We start from the raw sequence: 22,993 nt of genomic DNA, 5'->3' as shown, positions 1-22,993 counted from the left end.
ATAGAAATAGATGACAAATAGAGGGCATAACATTTATAGATGTCAGCCAGTTAAAATAGATGGTTATCCTCTAAAAAAGAGTTTACCTTATTATAGGACACACATGTCTAGATCGAATCAGCTAGTCGAGATATGATGTGATATGATCGATATACTAAAAGGTAGATCTAGGATTTTGCGGGGTTACAAACTCTTGGGGCCACACAAAACTATAATACCCTGACAAAATAGTTGTGTAGAGTGTAATTAGAAAATAGAAAGTAGAGGATGTAAAGAAAGCTGTAAGGGAAAACAAAATATTTTTTTTTACTTTTAATCTTAATTATATCATATCAACTATGTCGAACCGTCCTCCAACTGTTTCTGCATCACTGAAGGATGAAATGGTAAAACATTTACTTGAAATGCCGTATTCTACGTTCACCTAAATATACAAAAGTAAGGACCAAATGTACCAGCAATTCAAAAACTTCTAGAAAACAATAAATATTTCATAAAACATATGAAAATTTGAAAAAAAAAACTCCAATGTTGGAAATTCGCCTAAAGGAACGTTTCGATTTCAAAAGGCTTTAATGAAGAGATCCAGTATTTCTGCCGTCTGATTTATATTCGATTTCGATTTATATGTGAATCTATAAGATCAAATCGATTGTTTAAGTAGTACAATATATAAAAGCTTAATAGCTTTGCTCAAAACTTAACAAAAGTGACACTCTTTATTATTTAAGGGAACCTCCCCCCCCCTCCCTCCACCCATTCTGAATTTTAATTTTTCAAGATTTTCAAAGGGGTGGTAAATCAATACCAATGCTTGTTTAGCTTTGTAACTTTGCACATATATAATTGAAAATTTAAAAGAGAAGAAAAATAATTTCCAAAAAATTTTTGTTATTTTTTTGTTGTTGTTTTTTGTAATTAAAGAAAAGTCCTTATTTTTGATGGCGGGCATGATACCACCTCACTGGAACATCGGAATCCGAAAATTCCAACGGTGTTTGAAAGAGTACATGTCTGACTCTCGTATGAACTAGGATTATTGACTTCGCTCTAAAATTAACAAAATAGTGGACCTTTGAAAAAATATTTTTGGAAAATCGCCGATTTTTTACCAAAAACCAAGTTAAAAAATAATGAAGATGTTCACCAATTGACTTTATCCTAGTTCATACGAGAGCTATACACTCCCAGAGAAACGTTGCAAAATTTGGAACCGATTGGATTATTAGTTTTTGAGTTATCGTGCCCGCCATTCGCAAAAAAATGTTTAGAGAAAAACGTGTTTAAAGTTTGAGAAGTCCTTCAGCCGTCACTTGATGCTGACACAATAAATCGGATATATCTTCAAGAGTTCTTGAGATTTTCACTTGAAATTTTGTAGGGACATTCTTTAATTAGTATAGATTCGAATTATATCAACAAAAATTTTGACCCCGAGAATGGGGGGGTCCCCTTAATAGTTCGAATTAACAAAAAATTAAAATTTTTTCAAACCTAAACTTTTGAGACACACTTCGAGATTCCCATAGTTCAATTTTGATATACTGTCATAAAGAGGACCTTCGACCAACTTTCCAAGAGCCCATTCACAAAAATTTAGTGTTGCGGTAGGAAACAGAAACAGAGCACGCATTTTGATAATAAAATTCAAAGATCTGCAAGCGGTTTTCTTTTGTAGGATTATGTCTGATAAAATTATGTGAAACAAGACACGAAACGTTCATGAGTTGTTTAAACCAGTGTTGTCAACAAGATAATAGCTATAAATAACCCTTTACTTCTAAAACTATTTTAACAAAGATTCAAACGCAATCGGAGAATCTTTGGGAATTAGATCAAAATTGGCCGAAAAAAAATCTATGAGCTATATCCAAATTTTATCCGGTATCGATAAAATCTAACACACATCATTATAGAAATGTTGGAAGATATTATTGCAGAAAGTCGAAGAACGTGCCCTATTTTAAATTTTAACCAGTAAGGAAAGTAGTAAAGTCGGTCGGGGCCGACTATATGATACCCTTCACCACTTGGGTATATTCAACAGATGAATCCTAACTGACGTCGCATCTTTGAAGGACCAGTAAAATGAAATTGGATCCATAAACATGTCATTCTTCAACTTATACTAAATTTTTCATTTGGTCAGATAAAGAGTTGGGATAAAATTTTGTAAATCATTTTAAAACAAATATCAATCGGACACCCGTTGATTATTTAAATAAATATCTGATAAACATGTGGAGTTTAGTGTACCATTTACTTCAAATCGGAAGAAAATATATATAAAAACCATATCGAAATATAAACATATTTCATCGAAACTTGTCACAGGTTTTGAGTTCTTGATGCATCATTTACTTAAAATCGGGAGAAAATATATATGGTAGCTCTATCCAAATTTGAACTGATTTTAACAAAACTTTCCATATGCTAGGTTATATTAACTTCAGTGCGTTGTGCAAAATTTTGTGTCAATCGGCCTAATGTTGGATTTTTGGTGTACCATTTAACTAAAATCAGACGAAACTATATATGACAGCTATATCTAAATCGGAACCGATTCCTACAAAACTTGGCAAACGTTAGGCAATATTAATTTACGTACGTTGTGCAAAATATTGTAGCAAACGGCTTAACTTTGGGTCTTTTGTGCACCTTTTACTTAAAACCGATTTACTTAGAACCGATTTCAACAATACTTGCCACACTTTATGTTATATTATCTTCCGTACGTTGTGCAAAATTTTGTGCCAATCGGATCCACCTTGGGAATTTGGTGCAGAATTTATATCTACTTTCTAGGTTATACTAACTTCAAAACGTTGTGCAAAATTTTGTGTCAATGTTGTGTAAAATCGGACGAAAATAAATATGGGTGCTATATCTAAATTTTAACCGATTTTCAGGCAACTTAACACACATCATTATGGAATTAATTCAGTACACTATGCCAAATTTCGTGCAAATCGAAAGATATATAGGGACTTTGGTGTACCATTTACCTTAAATCGGACCAAAATATATATGGGAGCTATATCTAAATCTGGACCGATTTTCAAGAAACTTAACATACATCATTCTAGACCTAATTCAGTACGCTGTGCCAAATTTTCTGCAAATCGAAAGATAAATTGTTCAAAATTTTGTAGCAAACGGCCAAACTTTGGGTCTTTTGTGCACCTTTTACATAAAATCGGACGACATTAAATCTAGATGCTATATCTAAATCTGAACCGATTTCAACAATACTTGTCACACTTTATGTTATATTATCTTCCGTACGTTGTGCAAAATTTTGTGCCAATCGGACCCACCTTGGGAATTTGGTGCAGAATTTATATCTAATTTCTAGGTTATACTAACTTCAAAACGTTGTGCAAAATTTTTTTCAATGTTGTGTAAAATCGGACGGAAATATGGGTGCTATATCTAAATCTTAACCGATTTCAGGAAACTTAACACACATAATTATTGACCTAATTCAGTACACTATACCAAATTTCGTGCAAATCGAAAGCTAAATAGGGACTTTGGTACACCATTTACATTAAATCGGACGAAAATATATATAAAAGATATATCTAAATCTGGACCGATTTTACCCAATTTCAATAGAGTTCGTCCTTGGGCCGAATAAGTGACCTATGCCAAATTTCATCCAATTCGGATCATAAATGCGACCTGTGCTTTGTTTACAATTTAACATGGACAGAATCTCGGCTTAAACGGAGATTCTATGCATATTCTGAAAAGAAACCATGTGTTTCCTTTTGCCTGTTACAAACATATGCACAAAGACATAATACCCTGTACCACAGTGTGGTGAAGGGTTTAATAAGCCTGACTGAATTTGTACTTTTTTACATTCTGAAATATGTTACTTTATGATTATAATCATGTAACCGATTAAAAGGCCTTGTAACTCCTATTACAATAAATGATACGTAACTTTACAAAAAAAAATCATTTCACAATTTATTGTAATTGATGTTATTTTCATTCCCGTGAAGAGGTAACCTTAACCTAGTTACAAACAATTCTGTGCCTCATTACAGGTTAGTTTGGGTAGATTTGACGACAAAATAGTTGGTATATATGTCATGCGTACATTAACGATGTGTTGACATATCTGAATTAACCAATTTGTACGTAATTATGGCTATTCAACAACATTAAATATAAACAAAATTCCCCCGTGCTGGAGTTAATGAAATGATTTAAAAATGAGTTTAACAAATATTATCTAACGCCTGAATTATTTCCATCAGATTTGTCACCAGATTTCTCACTTTTTGTGTTTATTTTTTGTTTTCGGGTTTTTGCAGATTTTACATTTGATATTGTTACTCGTAGTCAGTGTTGCCAATTTAGCACTTTTAGTGCTAGATTTAGCACTTTTTAAACTCATTTAGCACCAAAAAAATCGTTCTAGCACCTAGCACTTTTTTTAGCATTTTTAATTTGTTCCAAGATTTTTTCAAAATTTTTAGTATCACTTCAAAAAATTGTCGTTTTTCGATTTCACATTGACGTTTCTGTATGTTTTATATAGTGGATTTGATTTTCCAATGTTTTTCCAGTGATTGGAGCAGTATGTCCGACTATACTGCTATCCATATAATGATGATGTGAAACTACCACAAGACTTACATTTTCTGCGAAACTAATTGCCACGTCGGTGAAAAAATCTGCGAGTTATCCACCTCCTGGGTTATAAATATACTACAATATCAGAACATAACAAGTAAACATGATTTTAAGTTTGGCCGGTCCGAACTTTTTATATCCTCCACCATGAGGATGAAAATCAAAATGTCTAAAATTTATGGGGCCTCCTGGGAGAAAACTCATGTTATGATAGAACCCTGAACATACCGAAAATACGTTGTAAACAGATATTGAAATTCTCAAAACATCAAATAGTGGGGCTATAATAAAACAGAGATCAATATTGATAGTTTTGGTAGTGAGATTTGGCAGCCAATGAGAATACAAAATACCAAATTACAGCGAATTCGGCTGAAAAACTTGTCTAAAATGCTCAAAATATCAACTTGGGTCAATATTAATAAGTTTTAGTGCGGTGATACCGTTATGAGAACCCAAAATACAAAATTACATCCAATTTAATCGAAAAACGTGTAAAAATCCCCATATTGGCAGGTACAATATAAAGCCGGGTATGCCTTAATCGATATAGAATTTTATGTTAATTTTATTTCCCGTATTTATTGGGTTATTGGTGTTCGGGTTACAAAGGCGGCATCAAGAAAAAAAAACAGAAACGGATCAGTATAGTCGGACGGGGCCGACCATACCCTACACAACTACCACGGAACTCTAAAATTTTGCTGTTTTCGGTCCACTTCATTCCAAAATTATTATCTGATCGTCACCGACAATTATAGGCGTTGTCCTTGGCCATAACTGCAACCTCAAAAAACATTTCAAAGCGATCAGCGCTATATTTCCGCGTGTAACTCTCACATCCGAGTACATACGACAATATAATTGGTATCAATTTAAAGACCAACCACTCCTCTTGGATATACTATCAACTCCTCGGCTCTATGTCCTTCAGGAGTAAATATATACGCCATACAATACATTTTTTTCATTTTTCTCACAAAAGTCAGAGTCCCTTTGACCCTCTAAATATTGACCGATCAAAACAGGCATGCTTATTCTTTGACCCAATCCCCTTCTCCATGTAAAAATTCGAGATGTTTGGGCAATAATTGCGGCCTCTGGAGCGACCAGAAAAACCGACAAAAATTCAGTATTTGGTCCACTTCATCCCCTAATTTTAACCGATCTTTACCAAAAACAATAGGCCGAACCCATCCTACATGCAGTTATGGACCAATCTTCCTAATTTCGTGAAGATTGGTCCATAACTGTGACCTGCATCGTGTTTACAAATTATAATGGACAGACGGACGGACACACATGTCTAGATCGACTCAGCTGGTCGAGTATGACGATCGGTATACTTAAAAGTGAATCTAGGACCAATATTTCGCATCGTTGCAAACTCTTGGGGCTGCACAAAGCTATAATACCCTGACAACATAGTTGTGTAGGGTATAAAAACATGACGATCCGTATACTAAAATTTGCGTCCAGGACCAATATTTCGTGACGTTACAAGCTGTTGTAACACAAATACTCATTGCTCGTAGTTTAAATTTTTGTTGTAATCTTGAAATAATTATTCATGTAATGTTGTGTTTAGCAACCATGTGCACCAGGAAGTCACTTGTCTCCCAGAAGAGATGATGACGATGATGTTGGCGGTGCTTGCAAATATTTATTTATAACTCGACTTTTGTGTGGCCGAAAAGTTTTTTGTTTTTATTGTTAGTGAACATTTCAGAGATAAAAATGTGAAAGTCGCATGCAAAATAATTCAATGAGAAATGCATTTTTAGATGTTATCTTGTATTAATATTTTGTCGAGTTTATAAATCTCACAAAGAGTTTTATGGTCGCAGCGATTTTTTTAAAGTACACAAGTCGATTTAAAAGTTTATGAAACACCATAAAAATGTAATGCGTTTATTTAATACTATGGATATGTGGGACTAAGAACCTAAGTACCATGGATCGGTTTGTGAAATCGGCAATATGCATTATTATAAGGGATGATCTGAGAAGACGACAAGCAACCATTGGTTAACATGAAAATAACAAGTAATTTAATTTATTTGTCTATTAAACGGATTCTTTAATTACTGTCACTTGTAGACAACCAGTTTAGATTTTAACGATTCCTTTATGTTGTTGGCTTTGTTTCGGAGTTTAGTATTTCAGATCTTTTACAAATTTGTTTTAATTTTGCACAACTTTTAAAACATCATTCATGACCACAATTTTACATAAAACCAACTCCCCACCTCGAACAATTACGACCAAAAAAAAAAAAAAATTAATACATCACCACCACCAACACATTTCACGCATTTAATTGTTCGTTTGTAGCTGAACTAATTGCTGTCGACATTGTTAACACCCTGAACACTGTGTTGGAGGCATATGCAAGACACTGGGGTGGAATGCATGAAATGTCACTAAAATACACCTATTTACGAAAATATATATAGATTCCATGGTTTTTTAAAGAAAGTATTACGGATTTCTTCTCTCCTCAAAGATAATAAAAATCAATTTTATACCCTACGAAATTAACTTTGTAATTCTATTTTGAACTACTTGGCATGATAATATTAGACCCATAGTATATATATATATATAAATCGTTATTGTTTTGCTTATAGTCCCATACAATGTCACGTCCTTATTTTGAAGGTAGTATTACCAAAAATTCTAAATATTTGTTTATGTTTCGGTGTAGCCCCCATATTACGGACTTTTTGAGGATTTTAAAAATATTTTTTCAAAGCATGTTTTCAACATTACTCCGTGGAAACCGTAAAGAGTCTACAAAATGAATTTTGTCAAAATAGTGTATGAAAACATATCCAGGGGGAATCAGGCATAACAGAGGCATGTTAAGAATAAAAACGCCAATACGCGAAAATGTCTGTATAAAATGTAAATAAAATCACAGGTCTGCACTCAAAATATATGTTTTCATTTTATAAGCTTAAGATATAGCACTAAAAACGGTTAACAGTGATCGCTCTGTTGTTATGATGAGGAAAAACCATCTTTTGGGAATTGTTTACGTATCGAGTGTTCTATCATTATACTTTTATGTCTTTGCATTACTGTCTCTATTATTAGGTTGGGGAAAAAGAAATCCATTATTTTTATATGAACTATAGGACTTTATTTAACGTGCCTCGGAATGTCCGATTTGTCCAAATATGCACCGCTTTGTTGTATGATTTGTTGCCATTTAAAGGTAACTAGTAGTCGATTTTCACAATGCTCCCTTGATACGATTTTTATACCCTTCACCAAACTGTGGTACAGGGTATTATGTCTTTATGCACATGTTTGTAACAGGCAAAAGGAAACGAGATAGGCACATGGTTCCTTTTGAGAATATGCATAGAATCACTTTCTGAGTCGATTTACGCATGTCCGTCTGTCCGTCTGTCCGTCCGCCTGTCCGTCTGTCCGTCCATGTATTTTTGTGAACAAAGTACAGGTCGCATTTATGATCCGATTTGGATCAAATTTGGCATAGGTCACTTATTTGGCCCAAGGACGAACCCTATTGAAATTGGGAAAAATCGGTTCAGATTTAGATATAGCTCCCATATATATTTTCACCCGATATAGGCACCAAAGTACCTATATATCATTCGATTTGCATGAAATTTGGCATAGCGTACTGAATGAGGTCCAAAATGATGTGTGCTGAGTTTCGTGAAAATCGGGTCAGATTTAGATATAGCTCCCATATATATATTTCGCCCGATATAGGCACCAAAGTACCTATATATCATTCGATTTGCACGAAATTTGGCATAGTGTACTGAATTAGGTCCATAATGGTGTGTGCTGAGTTTCGTGAAAATCGGTTCAGATTTAGATATAGCTCCCATATATATTTTCGTCCGATTTAAGGTAAACGTGGCACCAAAGTACCTATATATCTTTCGATTTCCACGAAATTTGGCATAGCGTACTGAATTAGGTATAGAATGATGTCTGCTCAGTTTCGAGAAAATCGGTCCAGATTTAGATATAGCTACCATATATAGTTTCGTCCGATTTCATGTAAATGGTGCACCAAAGTCCCTATATATCCTTAGATTTGCACGACATTTGGCATAACGTACTTAATTGGGCCTAGAATGATGTCTGCCAAGTTTCATGAAAATCGGACCTGATTTAGATATAGCTCCCATATATAGTTTCGTCCGATTTCTTATAAATGGTGCCCTATAGTCCCTATATATCTTTCGATTAGCACGAAATTTGGTGCAGCCTAATCATTTAGCTCTAGAATGGTGTCTGCCAAGTTTCGTGAAAATCGGTCCAGATTTTGATATAGCTCCCATATATAGTTTCGTCCGATTTCATGTAAATGGTGTCATAAAGTCCCTATATATCTTTCGATTTGCACGAAATTTGACATAACGTACTGAATTGAGTCTAGAATGATGTCTGCCAAGTTTCGTGAAAATAGGTCAAGATTTAGATATAGCTCCCATATATAGTTTCGTCCGATTTCATGTAAATGGTGCACCCAAGTCCCTATATATCATTTGATTTGCACGAAATTTGGCATAACGTACTTAATTGAGCATAGAATGATGTCTGCCACGTTTCATGAAAATCGGTCCTGATTTAGATATAGCTCCCATATATAGTTTCGTCCGATTTCATGTAAATGGTGCACCAACGTCCCTATAGCCCAACGGATGACCTATTGATATTTGTTTGAAGTCGATTTACATACTTTATGGATAGATCTAGGTAGATTCACATTTGATAAATATCACATATTTTATTTCATCCAATTTCATGTTAATAGACCTGTTTAATATACCCATAGTGGTGAAGGGTATCATACAGTCGGCCCCGTCCGACTTTACTACTTTCCTTACTGGTTTTTATCATGAAAGAAGTTTGCAATACATGGAAAAGATGATAATTTATTGGTGCCAAGTTCGGACTGTATGGCGGATACATTAAAAATTCCTAACCAAGCTCCAGAAGTTTCTGGCGAGTCACTGTAGATGTGTATGGCATAGCGTTGTCCTGGTGGAACACGGCACCTCTCCTGTTTGCCGTTTCTGGTCAATTGCAAATGGTTTAAAACAGTTTTATGGCCGATTTTTAGCACCTGGGCGATGTTACGACTCATCGAAATTTTTGACGACCGGCCTAGTTGTGCGAGGTGCATCTTTAACATGAAAAATTTCTGAACGGAATCTACGAAACCAAAATTGCACATAATTGGCTGTTACAGTATCGGAACCACAAACACCATTTATTCGATTTTTGTAAATACATACAGGTTGCACGTTTAGTTGTTTTCAGCATTTTCGAAAAGGTAAGTTCACATTTTCAAGACTACCTGTAAATCTGAATTCTATGCTCCAACAGCAATCAATATTGCAAATTTTAGGTTTCTAGCTCAATATGTTCACGCAAAATCCAAATAGTACTAAATTTCGTATAACTTAGTACACATAAGTACGAATTTTTTAAACTACCGCAATCCTACACTCCAACTCCAACAGGAGTCCAGCTCTATCCGTTCATATAAAATATAATTGTATCAAATATTGTGTCAGTATTTGTGTCACATAAGTACTATACTTCCATACCTCAATTCTACTCTCCAACAGCAACCGTTTTCCCAAGTTTTTTGGCCTCCAGCTATCTCTCCGTACACCCACATAAATAAATACGAATTTCCAAAGCTGTCCCTATTGTCCAATCCTCAACAGTAATCTGAATTCCACATTTCTGGATTTAAGCTCTATCCTTTCACAAAAATCCAAATTGTACTAAATTTAGTACCATTTAGTACATTTCGTACCTATAAGTACGAATTTCATTTTAATTCCCAAATTCAAGACTCCATCTCTATCTAAATCCAACTTTTAGCAAATTTCCGATTTTTACAGCTACCTCAATCCTGTACTCCAATAGTAATCCTAATTCCAATTAGAATTAAATTTAGTAATGCTTAGTACTTTTCTACACATTTAGGTCCAAATATCAAGCTTCAATTCGCTTCAGATTAAATATACAATTTTAAAAAATATAGACCCTTTGTGGGGGAGCTACCAGAAGGCGCCAATCTTCCAACTTGATCTAAGATTGGTAAAGATAATCCATTCGCCTGTTATTGGATTTATAAATATTGAAAATGTTGACCCTTTGTGAGGGAGGTACCAGAAGGATTGGACCGCTCGGTTCTCGGAGTTGATCTAGGCTTGGTTAAGATAATAGGCTGTGCAAAGTTTGGTTAAAATCGGACATTCAATTCGCCTGATACTGGAGTTATAAATATTGACATTGTAAACCTTTTGGGGGGTAGGTACCAGAAGGATTGGACCGATTGGTCCCATCTTTATACTTGATGTAGCGTTGTTAAAGATGATAGGTTGTACAAAGTTTGGTTTAAATCGGATTGTCCGTTCGGATGATATTTTAAATTAATTTTTGTGCAAAATGTTTACCATTTTATCGGGGAGGTACCAGAAGGTGTGGACCTATATTCCCCACCTTCGAACTTGAACTAAATTTGGAAGAAATATTATGATGTGCAAAGTTTGGATGAAATTGGTTATTTCTTTCGAGATTTATCGTGAGCACCAGACAGACGGACTTTTGTAAATCGATTCCAAATTGTCTGAAACAGATTTGATATAACGTTACCCTCACATACTATGGGGAGATTTGAATGTATATATAATGTATATGCTTTATCAAAGTTTTGTCCAACAGGAGAAGTTACTCTTTAGACCCTATCGTAGGATTAATGTAGGTTGTAAATTAAAAAATGTTTATAGATAATAATGAAATCTATATTTTATACAAATTCATTTTATACATAAAAACGAATAAGGGAATTTGAATTAAAAGCTATGTGGTTTTGTTGCCTAAAAATATTGGTCATAGACCCTCCTTTTAGTATACGGTCATTTATCAACTAGCTGAGTCAATCTAGATATCTGTGTCCGTTAGCATTTGTAACCAAAGTAACGGTCACAGGTGTGAAGCGACCGTTGCGAAAATTTGCATATCCAGTTCTGGCCAGAGAAAACACTTATTGTGTTTGGTAATATCGGTCAATATTTAGCTGTTTTCTGGTCGTTGTAGAGATCACAAATTTGGCATGCAGAAGCACCAAAGTTATCTAGTCAAATGGACCAAGACTTTTATGTTAAAATTACAAAATTTGAATTATTTATCATATACATTTATTTCAGTAGGACAGCGACATGATGTGTGAGCTATTTACAGGGGTCTACGTACTCTAATATTGTTTAGTATTACCATTACTACACTAAAAGGTGGAAATGTCGCGTTAATAGCTATGAGATTTTGCATAAATTCCGGTTACGGTGAAAGCAAAATCTTTAGCCTCTTGGCTGTGATCGGATAATATTCAGGTGGTAAAATTTTCTAGTCGCTCTAAAGGCCGCATTTATAACCCCAACATCAATGAATCAATAATTAATGGGAAGGGAATCTAGTCAACGAAAAAGCATGTAGGTTTTTTAATAATCGGTCAATATTTTTTCTAATAAAATCAACCAAGACTTTGCGGGACAAATAAAACAACATTTAATTGCATTTTTTATTGCGGAATTTGTGTTTATTATATCCTAGAGGAGTATATCTGACATTTCAATTTATATAAATTATATTGTTTTTTATTCTCGGATATGAGAATTACTCTAAAATGTTTACAGGGTTTTTCATATTCTGATATTTTTAGTAGTATTATCATACCAGAAGGGGGATATCTCCCAGAAATTTTGACCGACACGGCAATTATTTTCGTAAAAAATTGAAGTCTAGTGGTAGTTGCGTAGGGTGTCATATGGATGGCCCCATCAGACTACACTGCTCTGTTCAGTGGAAAATGAAATTCATTGTGTGAAAAATACGAAAATGTCAATGTGAAATCTAAAAACCGATCATTTTTGACAATTTTGAAAAAAATCCAGGGAGAGGTTAAAAATGCTAAAAAAAAGTGCTAAGTGCTAGATCACATTTTTTTTTGTGCTAAATGATTTTCAAAAGTGCTAAATCTAGCACTAAAAGTGCTAAATTGGCAACACTATTTCGTACACCACTATTTGTTTGCCTGAAATCTTCCGAGATTATGCACCATAACTATACTAGCTCTCAGAGTGTAAAATATCAGATCTATATCAAAACACACATCTGTATTGACAGTTTTTAGCAATAACAGTATCTATTGATACACAACAATCCATTCGGTAGCAAGTATCCATATTTTTAAACATCACACCCCAATACACCGATTTATTATGAATTTGAAAATGTAAACAGACAACAAAATGCTTCAGTACACCCACACATGTAGTTGCCTCTTAATTTGTCACAGCGAGCTGGCATTGCATGTAATAACCATTCTTTTTTCTGCTATTATTTGTGTGTGTCTAAAAATGTTTAAATATTCGTGTTGATAACGGTCATTAAACTCTATTTTTCAAATGAAATTTTCATTAAAACAAATTTTTAACTCTTGGATAATATCGCATATTTTGCTGTGTAATTTCTCCTCATTGTATAAAAATATTTGTTTTATTGCGCAGGCCTAACAGTTTGTCGCGTTACGTCGTCGGTTGCTCATCGTACTTGAAAAAAACGGATCGGTTCGTTGGATTACATTTTGTTATATAAACCGTGCTATTCATATCCTGTTGAGGATGTTTCTGGCCAAGAGTATCGTATTTTTATGTTATATGACATTGTTTGCATTTAGCACTGCTTCAAAAGTGGAAAATACTTCGTGGAAAGATTTCCTATTCGGTACAAAATGGAAATCATCATCAAGCCCTTCATCGAGAGATTCAAGATGTATGTGTGAATTTAAAGGATTGTGTTTTTTTATTTTAAGCATATTGCTAAAAAAAGTTTATCTAAATGAAAATTTAGATAACGCGAAATTTTATAATAATAAATAAATAACTAATAAATTAACGAACAAACGATAAGATGTTGTTGTGGAATTGTGAAATTTATAAGCAAATTATAACGAATTGCACTAAATAAATCTGTCAAAATGGACTGAAACCGTAAATGAATGGAACATTCAAAGCATACACTAAACTCAAAAGTAACTGAAATATACAGTGGTTATCACCTACACCTGAAGGAGATAAGTGTTTTGATTAACCCTCGATTCGATTGGAATATTTTGAAATAATTTTTATATTCAAAACATTTATGTGTACTGTACTATAGCGATTAAGTGTGAAAATATAAAAATAATCACGGGAAATTTGTGACATAAAACGGTATTTAGGAAACAAGTCAGGTTTTGGAAGGGACACGTTATTAGCACACCGTTGATATTAAACAAAAAACTTCGTGCAATGCAAGCGATTAAAAATGTGAATGGTATTTTTGGTTCCGATAATGTAACAGCCGTTTAGGAATTTTTGATGTTAAAGATGCACCTCGCACAGGTAGGCCGGTAGTCGAAAATGTCGATAAAATCGAAGCCATAGAAACCGTAAAGATTGGATTTTATTTTCCCAAATCTAACATGTTTTTCTTTTGGTTTAATATTAAATAACCAAGAACCATCCGAGTTAACATTTGATAAAATAATCGATTTCCAAAAAATAATTCCGGACTGGGCCTTTATGATACCCTTCCAAAGACATAGAAGTATAAAGATACGACAATTAGACATGGCTCTGAACATTCTTACTTTCAGTAGGACGTGAGCCAGAAGGGAGAAGAGTTAAGAGGACCCCCACCCCCCCTTTCTCGGTGTCAAAAATTTTTCTGATTTAATTCGAATCTAGAGTAATTCAAGAATATCCCTACAAAATTTCAAGTGAAAATCTCAAGAACTCTTGAAGATATAGCAGATTTATTGTGTCAGCATCAAGTTACGGCTAAAGGGCTTCTTGAACTTTAAACGCGTTTTTCTCCAAACATTGATTTTGCGAATGGCGGGCACGATAACTCAAAAACTAATAACCCAATCGATTCCAAATTTTTACACGTTTCTCTGTGAGTGTATAGATATCGTATGAACTAGGATAAAGCCAATCGGTGAAGATCTTCCTTATTTTTTAACTTCGTTTTTGATCAAAAATCGGCGATTTCCCAAAAAAAAATTTTTTCAAAGGTCCACCATTTTGTTAATTTTAGAGCGAAGTCAATAATCCTAGTTCATACGAGAGCCAGACATGTACTCTTTCTAACACCGTTGGAATTTTCGGATTCCGATGCTCCAGTGAGGAGTTATCATGCCCGCCATCAAAAATAATGACTTTTCTTTGATCACAAAAAACAACAACAAAAATTTTTTACTAATTATTTTTCTTCCATTTTAAATCTTCAAATATATATGTACAAAGTTACAAACCTTAACAAGCATTGGTGTTGATTTACCAGCTCATTGAAATTTTTGAACAAAATAAAATCGTGAATGGGGGGTGGGGGGTTCCCTTAATAAGGAAAAAAGATACGACAATTGATACGTAAGTTAAATTAGCATAAAGTCGGTCGAAAATATAGGAGGTGATGCAAATGTGGTATACCCATTTGTTTTTAGATTGCCAAATTTTTATTTTTTATCCGATTAAATTGAAAATTTACACTTAACATGCTACATGTGTTGTCTTTCCATGTATCAATTTGAAAATAATATCATTCTAACAATTTAAGAGATATTTGAGAAAATATTTGAAATCCCATAAAAAGTGATTTTAGAAAAAGTGCAGGTAATGTGGTATACCACATGATGTTAATGTGGTATAGTATAATTTTCACTTCCAATTGATATCATATATAATTTATTGTTTTTAATGAATGCGAATTAGCTCGAGATTTATGTCTGTTAAGATTTTTAACGGATATGTTGAGTGCAACTTTAATTTTTATTATATAATAATGTCTACACATGGCAATATTTAATTTTTGTATGGAGAAGTTGTTAAAACTCATAGCCTTTGTTTTTCATCCTTGTGATTCATGGTAGACTCTCGTTGAGTACAAATGTTTCACATAGTAATGAGATTTTGTCTAGTGCTGGCCTTTTTTCATGCAGAATCAAGGTATACCACATTACCTACACTTGTGTTTACTGAAGAAATGTCTAGTTTTTTTTTCCAAATTGGTGATTATGTGGTGCAATCGCTCATATTATTTGATTTTTAGTTCATACTGATTATTTTAATGCTTTAGTAATAACGATTAAAGCACATCCGTAAAACAAAAAATTATTTTTAAACTTCAACCGAAAAAAAGTCAATTTCATGAAAAATTTTATTTTTGGTACTGATTCTCAACGTGATTTAAATAAATTAAACAGGTCATTGCTATCTTATTTTTTTGAGAACAGCAAACTATAGAACATGTTTCAGTTATTCTAAAATTTTCAGTTTACAAAAAAAGTGACTATACCACATTACCAACCTATACCACATTTGCATCACTTCCACTATATATCGGTCATTTGCTGCAAGACAAGCATAACTCATACCAGTAAGGAAAGTAGTAAAGTCGGATGGCGCCGACTATATGATACCCCTAACCACTTTGGGTATATTTAACTGATGAATCCTAACAGACGTCTCATTTTTGAAGGACCAGTAAAATAAAATTATATCCATAAACATGTAATTCTGGAACCTATACTAAATTTTTCATTTGGTCAGATATAGAGTTGCTTCTTACAATGGGACAAAATTATGTAAATCAATTTAAAGCAAATATCAATCGAACACCCGTTGATTATTTGGATAAGTATCTGATAAACATGAGGAGTTTGGTGCACCATTTACTTAAAATCGGAAGAAAATATATATAAAATCAGTAGTTTTGGCGGGTTATTTGGGATACCATTTGTATTTTGTTTTTGCAAAATAGTCAGGCTGAATCCCAGGTTGTTGTTTTTATAAAAAACAACTATTTATTAGTGGGGAATGTATGGCATTGTCCGCCGAGGGTAAGGCAGGGAAGACTATAGTTTCGAATCTCGTCACTGATCCTCATCAGTTCCCTTAGTTTTTTGTTGGGATATTCTCCCCAGAAGCTACAAAAAACCTTTCATACCCAAATGTCTCTTGTGGCAATTCGAAGTTCTTACGTTACCTGCGATACGACCTCAATGAGAAGTTCGTTTCGTTGGCGCCTGATTTTGTGGTCAACAAGGCATTTGCAGACAACTACAATACATTTCCCACAGTTATGTGTCGTCAGTTTGTGACGAATACACATTACGTTGTAGTTGGTATTGCTAGTTTAAGGAATAAATCAAACAGTATGACCGTGCCTGCGTCCACAACTTCAATAACCCGCCAGCACTACTGTTTGGTTTATTCCTTAAACTAGCAATACCAACAACAACAATATGTGCTTGTGACGAATGCACATAGCGTTGTTGTGACGACACATAGCAGCAATAAATAGCTTCTGGGGAGAATATCCCAACAAAAAACTAAGGGAACTGATGAGGATAAGTGGCGAGATCCGAAACTATAGTCTTGCCTGCCTTACCCCTCGGCGGACAATGCCATACATTCCCCACTAATAAATAGTTGTTTTTTTATAAAAGCAACAAACTGGGATTCAGCCTGACTATTTTGCAAAAACAAAATGTATATAAAAGCTATATCGAAATCTGAACCGATTTCATCGAAACTTTTGACAGGTTAGGTTATACTAATTTCTTCATTACGTTGTGCAAAATTTTGCGTAAAACCGGACGAAAATATATATGTACAAGCTATATCTAAATCTGAACCGATTTCAACGAGACTTGCCAGAGCTTAATTTATATTAACTAGAGTTCATTGTACAAACTTGTGTGGCAATGGGACAAACTTTAGGGTCTTTAGTGCACAATTTACATAAAATCGAAAGAAAAAATATATATAGGAGCTACATTAAATCCGAAGAAAATATATATGGGAGCTATATATATCTGAACCGATTTTCACGAAACTTAACACACATAATTCTAGACTTTATTCAGTACGCTATGCCAAATTTCGTGCAAATAGAAAGATATATGTGGACTTTGGTTCACCAATTACATTAAATCGGGCGAAAATATATATGGGAGCTATATCTAAATCTAAACCGATTTTCGGGAAACTTTACACACATCATTCTAGACTTAATTTAGTACCCCATGCAAAATTTCGTGCAAATCGAAATATATATAGGGACTTTGGTATACCATTTACTTTAAATCGGACGAAAATATATATGGGAGCTATATCTAAATCTAAACCGATTTTCGGGAAACTTTACACACATCATTCTAGACTTAATTCAGTACCCCATGCAAAATTTCGTGCAAATCGAAATATATATAGGGACTTTGGTATACCATTTACTTTAAATCGGACGAAAATATATATGGGAGCTATATCTAAATCGGGACCGACTTTTACGATAAACAATGCATTTTGTTTAATTATACTAACAGTTTATACAAAAATATTACAAACGATGAATTTTTCCAAATCTGTCGCTACAAAATAAACAAAAAATCTAGCGTTTAATTTAATTTTCGAGTCTCTGTCTATATTATTCGTCCTTATGTCATGTCACTCATAAATTCTTAATATACTCCCAAGAACATTTGTCCAGCTCGATTTTGTTGCGTAGTGTATTGTAGCCAGCATTTTTTTTTAAATAATTCTGTCTATGACTGGGTATTCCTATTTAGATATAGGATATAGGATATAATTCGCCAGCATTTTCCTTCAAACCCTTCAGAAACACATTTTTTAACCAACAGCTTCTCTTTCTATTTCCTCCATCGTAGCAAAACTCTTTTCTTTTCATCATTGTCATCAGTTTTTGGAAGAGAAGAAGGCCGGCAAGGACAACGGCAAGTTTTTTTTACCCCAAAATCTCACGCAAATGTTTTGATGTGAGATCTGATGTTTTATCCTTCTGGAAAATCCATAATTGGTCTTTCAACAATTCTGTGCGTTTCTGTCGATTTATTGCTCCTAACTTCAAGGTAACAAGAAATCATTGTAGTCGATAAAAACACTGTTATTCTCAATTGAATTTGTCTTGCGCATTTAATATATTTTTTTACACAAATACAGTTTCTTTGATCAATTTTTTGAATATTAAAAATCTTAGAGCACACCAAATCACGACTAAAATGTATACACTGGTGGCCAAAACTAAAGCAATCGAAATTGCAAACTGAATAAATGGTCTGTAACTTTTATGAAAATAAAGTTATAGTGAAAGTTTTTTTTAGAAATAAAAAAAAATTTATTCACTTTCAAACACAAATAATATAAATGCCAAATTTATTTTGAAATAAAAAATATGCAATGGAAAACTAAATGGACCCAATTTTTGCTTGGTGAAAAGTTTTTTCTTATAAATAAGCAAATTTTGTTAGTAATCGACATCATAAACATTATTTTTCATTACGGCAGAATACCTACGAGACATTGAACCAATAAAATGCTCAAGTTGATCCTTGGGTATACTATTCCTTGGATCCTAAAATTTTGGGAAGAGGTTATGTTTGTTTGTTAGTAAATCCCTATTGATTTTGCAATCTATTATGCTCCAAAGATGTTTCTATAGGGTGAAGACCTGATGATTGTGTTTGGCCATTTTAAAACGCTGATTGTTAACTCCTGTTATTGTCAAGCTAAAACAACCAAATAGGCGGTATATGTTCTTCAGGGAAGGAAACTATAACGTCTTCCGACACATTTGTATAAACAATTCGATCCCTTAATTCATAAATCTCGTAATAATATCCAACTCCAAAGAAAAGCAGCCCACTAACATTAATGACCCTCCTCCAAGCTTCCCAGTACCCTAGCAATACTTTGGCACGAGCCTTTCATTTTTGGACTTTCTCACAGTATTGTTTTTTATGACTGAGTGTTTAATATTAAACATTAATTTATCCGAGAGCATAATATTTCTCCACTGAGTCGGATTCCAATTAATATGACCTTTTACAAAAGACAATCTGGCTTTCCGATTCTTCTCAGAAATTAAAGAACCTTCTTGATACTTTCCGGTCATGTAGGCCTGTTACCATAGGTCGTCCACGCTCTGTTTTTGAGGTTATATCCAACAATAACCGTATCACATATTTCCTTGAACTCTTAAATGGGTATTTTTACAGCTATGACAATTTTTTTTATCAGTACGAACTGATGTTCTTTTGCAGCCTTCCACCATGCCGAACTGTCACTACAGATATAGATGCATAAAACGCACTTATAATTTGAGAAATAATGGAGAAATTCATGGAATATTTCTCCGAAATAATTTTCTGTGATAACTCATTTTCACAATCACAGGTAATTAGCTGTTTTATCGGAGTACTGTATTTATTTCTACCCAATTTTATATTTTTTGGCAGTTTTGGCCACCAGTGTATGTGTCAAAAAGAATATGAAAATCTAAAATGGTTGATATTGCCAACACATACAACATAACAAAAAGACGAAAATCGAACATAAGTAACTCGCGAAACGATGGAAATTATTTTTTTTTATCAGACCTGAACACCATTTTTATTCTAGTTACTCAAATCGTGTCGATTTAGAAAGCATAGTCTAAACTGGATTTAATGGTTGACTACGGTATTTGTCTAAGTTTATATTGGGTTGAATTCACGAACCACTGTTGTCTCATATTTTGTGTGTATCTTCCAAAAACCTATGCTAAGTGATGCAATTCTGTATTACATGTAGCATACTTTTAGGCATTTAATAAAATTTCTATAATTTTATTATAATAAAGGGTTTTTTTCTAATATGCGCTGCATTTGCTTTCAGTTTTACCAATATTTAACGTAATACCCATTGGGCCGTCGTTATGTTTGGCACCGTCCGGCGAAGTAGGAAATTGTTTGCCAAACAAAGATTGCATACTACGAGCTGGAATTCCGGCTGGTCCCTGCGGTGGTGGTTATGGACTCTGTTGTGTGTGTAAGTATGCTATGTGTGGAAATAAGGAAATTGAAAAATAACATTAAATATTACACAACTGAAATAGTTTTACAGACCTGTGGGGGCGTTATTAGAGAAAATTCTACATATTTCGTTAATCCCAATCATCCGGATACATATGATGGCACGGGCAGCTGTCAGGTTACGGTACAAAAAATGCATCCAGATATATGTCAATTGAGGTAATAACATTTGATTTTCAAATATCATGGTAACAATTAAAACAGACATGTACACATATATTTTATTTAGATTAGATTTGGATATGTTTTCCATAGCACCACCTGAGTCGGTAAATCATTTGTGTACTCAAGATCAGTTGTTAATCTCTGGCAGCAGTCCAGTTCCCACGATTTGCGGCATTTCATCAGGTGATCACAGTAAGTATTGAATCAGTTCTTATTATTCGATTTATCGATTACCTCGAATTTATTCCAGTGTACATTGATGCTGGTCTGGGACAAAGTAATCCCATTGTTATTTCGGTCATCACAAGTGGAACATTCCCGCGCATCTGGCGCATACGAGTAACGCAAATTCATTGCGGTAGCATAGCTCGTGCTGAACAAGGTTGTTTGCAATATTATACTGGAATTAGTGGTCGTGTAAGGAGTTTCAACTTTAACACTGTCTCCGGCAGACAATTATCAAATCAGGATTATAGTATTTGTATACGAACTGAGAGAAATTTTTGTGGCATACAATATAATGCATGCCCAGATTTGGGTGAGTTCCCAATCTAATTGTATTTGATAATAGACGTAATAAAATATTTCAACATTTCAGAAAACAATCGTTCCAGATCATTCACATTATCGGGAAATTCAAATAACCCGACGGGAACCATGGTTGGTGGCGGTACTCAAGTAACGCAAAATGCTTGTATCCAAGATTGGCTATTGATTGGTTGTATGCGTTCCGCTGATCGTATTCCACCACAAAGTGCCTGTGAAGATCGAGTTTGTGGCGGAACATTTAGTGCCGAAGTTGGCATGGTACAAAAAACCGTACAATGTAAGTTTCACAGGTGTCTTATCAAATTATTAACAATTAACAACTTATCGCATTTTTGTTGTTCTATTTAGCAAGCGTTAGACCCTTCCGTCTTTACTTCCACACAGATGGTATTGAAGCGCCGACAGATATAGATAACCGTGGCTTTTGTCTAGATTATGTACAACAACCGTGTACAAATGGGTTTTAAGTATACATTTTATTTGAGTTATTGTCTTATCATATTTTATTATATATAATTTATGATTGTTTATCTGTTAAGAGTTATTATTTATTGCAATAATTTTAAGGTTTTTTTTGTAGCTTTTGTATTTTGATAGTTTTTTTTTAATAAAATTGCGAAGTGAAACCCATATATGCAACTAAGTGACAAATAGATAGCTATCATAAACATTTCCCCCATACCCGATTTAAATTTTCGATGAATTTTAACCGACTGGCAAATGAGCATAACTTATATTAAAGACTTGTAACTTTGCATACATGTATTTAAAAACTTTAGGGAACCTAAATGTTCAAGTGAAATGAGTGAAATTGCTAATATTATGGGCATCTCAAATGATCGAGTCCATTTAATTTTGCATGAAGAACTACAGATGATCGATCAAAAATGCAAAAGAATGAACATTTCTTAAGCTTGTTTAGATCGTTTTAAGCGAAATAAAACAGTTGATGAGGCATGGATCCACCAATATACTTCAGAGACAAACGAACAAGCCAAACAATGGACTGACGCTGGAGAAGTGACCCAAAGAAGGCAAAAAAATTCAATCGGTTGGTAAGGTTATGGCAACGGGTTTTTGGGACTTCAAAGGTATTTTATCGATGTACTATCTGCAAAAGGGCAAAACAATAAATTCAGAGTACTATTGCATCTATTTGGATCAATTAAATGTACAAATTTGAGAAAAATGTCCTGGTTTACAACACAAAAATATTAATTTTTTCATCAATACAACACACCAGAGCACAAGAGTGTTTTAACAATAGCTAAAATCACCGAATTAAGGTACGAGTTGCTCGACAAACCACCTTATTTTCCTAATTTAGCTCCCAAAGACTTTAACTTGTTCTCAAATCTGAACAAAAATCTTTGTTGCAAGAGTTTTACCTCAAATGAAGATGCAATTACAGTTGTAAACTACTATTTTAAAGACCTTGAGGAAAACTATTTTAATCAAGGGATAGTATTGCTAGAAAAGCGTTAGACAAAGTGTATTGAAGTTTCAGGAGATTATATTGAAAAATAAAAATATTTTTGAAAAATTAACTATTCTCTTTCATTGATAGGCTAAGAAGTTTCATTGATAGGCTAAGAAGGTACTAAAATCCCCAAAATATTGAATATTCGGTGGTAACGTTAATTGGGG

At 33.8% G+C, this 22,993-nt stretch overlaps 1 protein-coding gene across 1 annotated transcript; it reads left to right on the top strand.

Moving 5' to 3' along the window:
* Positions 1 to 13,376: 13,376 nt before the first annotated feature.
* Positions 13,377 to 21,813, top strand: LOC133331176 (uncharacterized). The gene is made up of 7 exons (XM_061539573.1): positions 13,377 to 13,491; positions 20,436 to 20,588; positions 20,656 to 20,791; positions 20,862 to 20,989; positions 21,048 to 21,335; positions 21,396 to 21,623; positions 21,695 to 21,813. The coding sequence occupies exons 1-7, from the start codon at positions 13,377 to 13,379 to the stop codon at positions 21,811 to 21,813; spliced, it is 1,167 nt and encodes a 388-aa protein (XP_061395557.1).
* The last annotated feature ends 1,180 nt before the right edge of the window (positions 21,814 to 22,993 follow it).

This window comes from Musca vetustissima, unplaced genomic scaffold (genome assembly GCF_032173495.1).
Source record: "Musca vetustissima isolate MV318-11 ecotype Yass unplaced genomic scaffold, APGP_CSIRO_Mvet_v1 utg64289, whole genome shotgun sequence".
In the NCBI taxonomy this organism is placed as follows: domain Eukaryota; kingdom Metazoa; phylum Arthropoda; class Insecta; order Diptera; family Muscidae; genus Musca; species Musca vetustissima.
Note: the sequence above shows the minus strand (reverse complement) of the source record. Positions and strands in the feature narration are given on the sequence as shown.

Excerpts from the sequence above, each read along its gene's own strand:
- LOC133331176 (XM_061539573.1), top strand. The coding sequence starts at position 13,377 with ATGACATTGTTTGCATTTAGCACTGCTTCAAAAGTGGAAAATACTTCG. Across the intron at positions 13,492-20,435 it reads TTCATCGAGAGATTCAAGAT|TTTTACCAATATTTAACGTA; the intron begins GTATGTGTGAAT and ends ATTTGCTTTCAG. Across the intron at positions 21,624-21,694 it reads GGTACAAAAAACCGTACAAT|CAAGCGTTAGACCCTTCCGT; the intron begins GTAAGTTTCACA and ends TGTTCTATTTAG.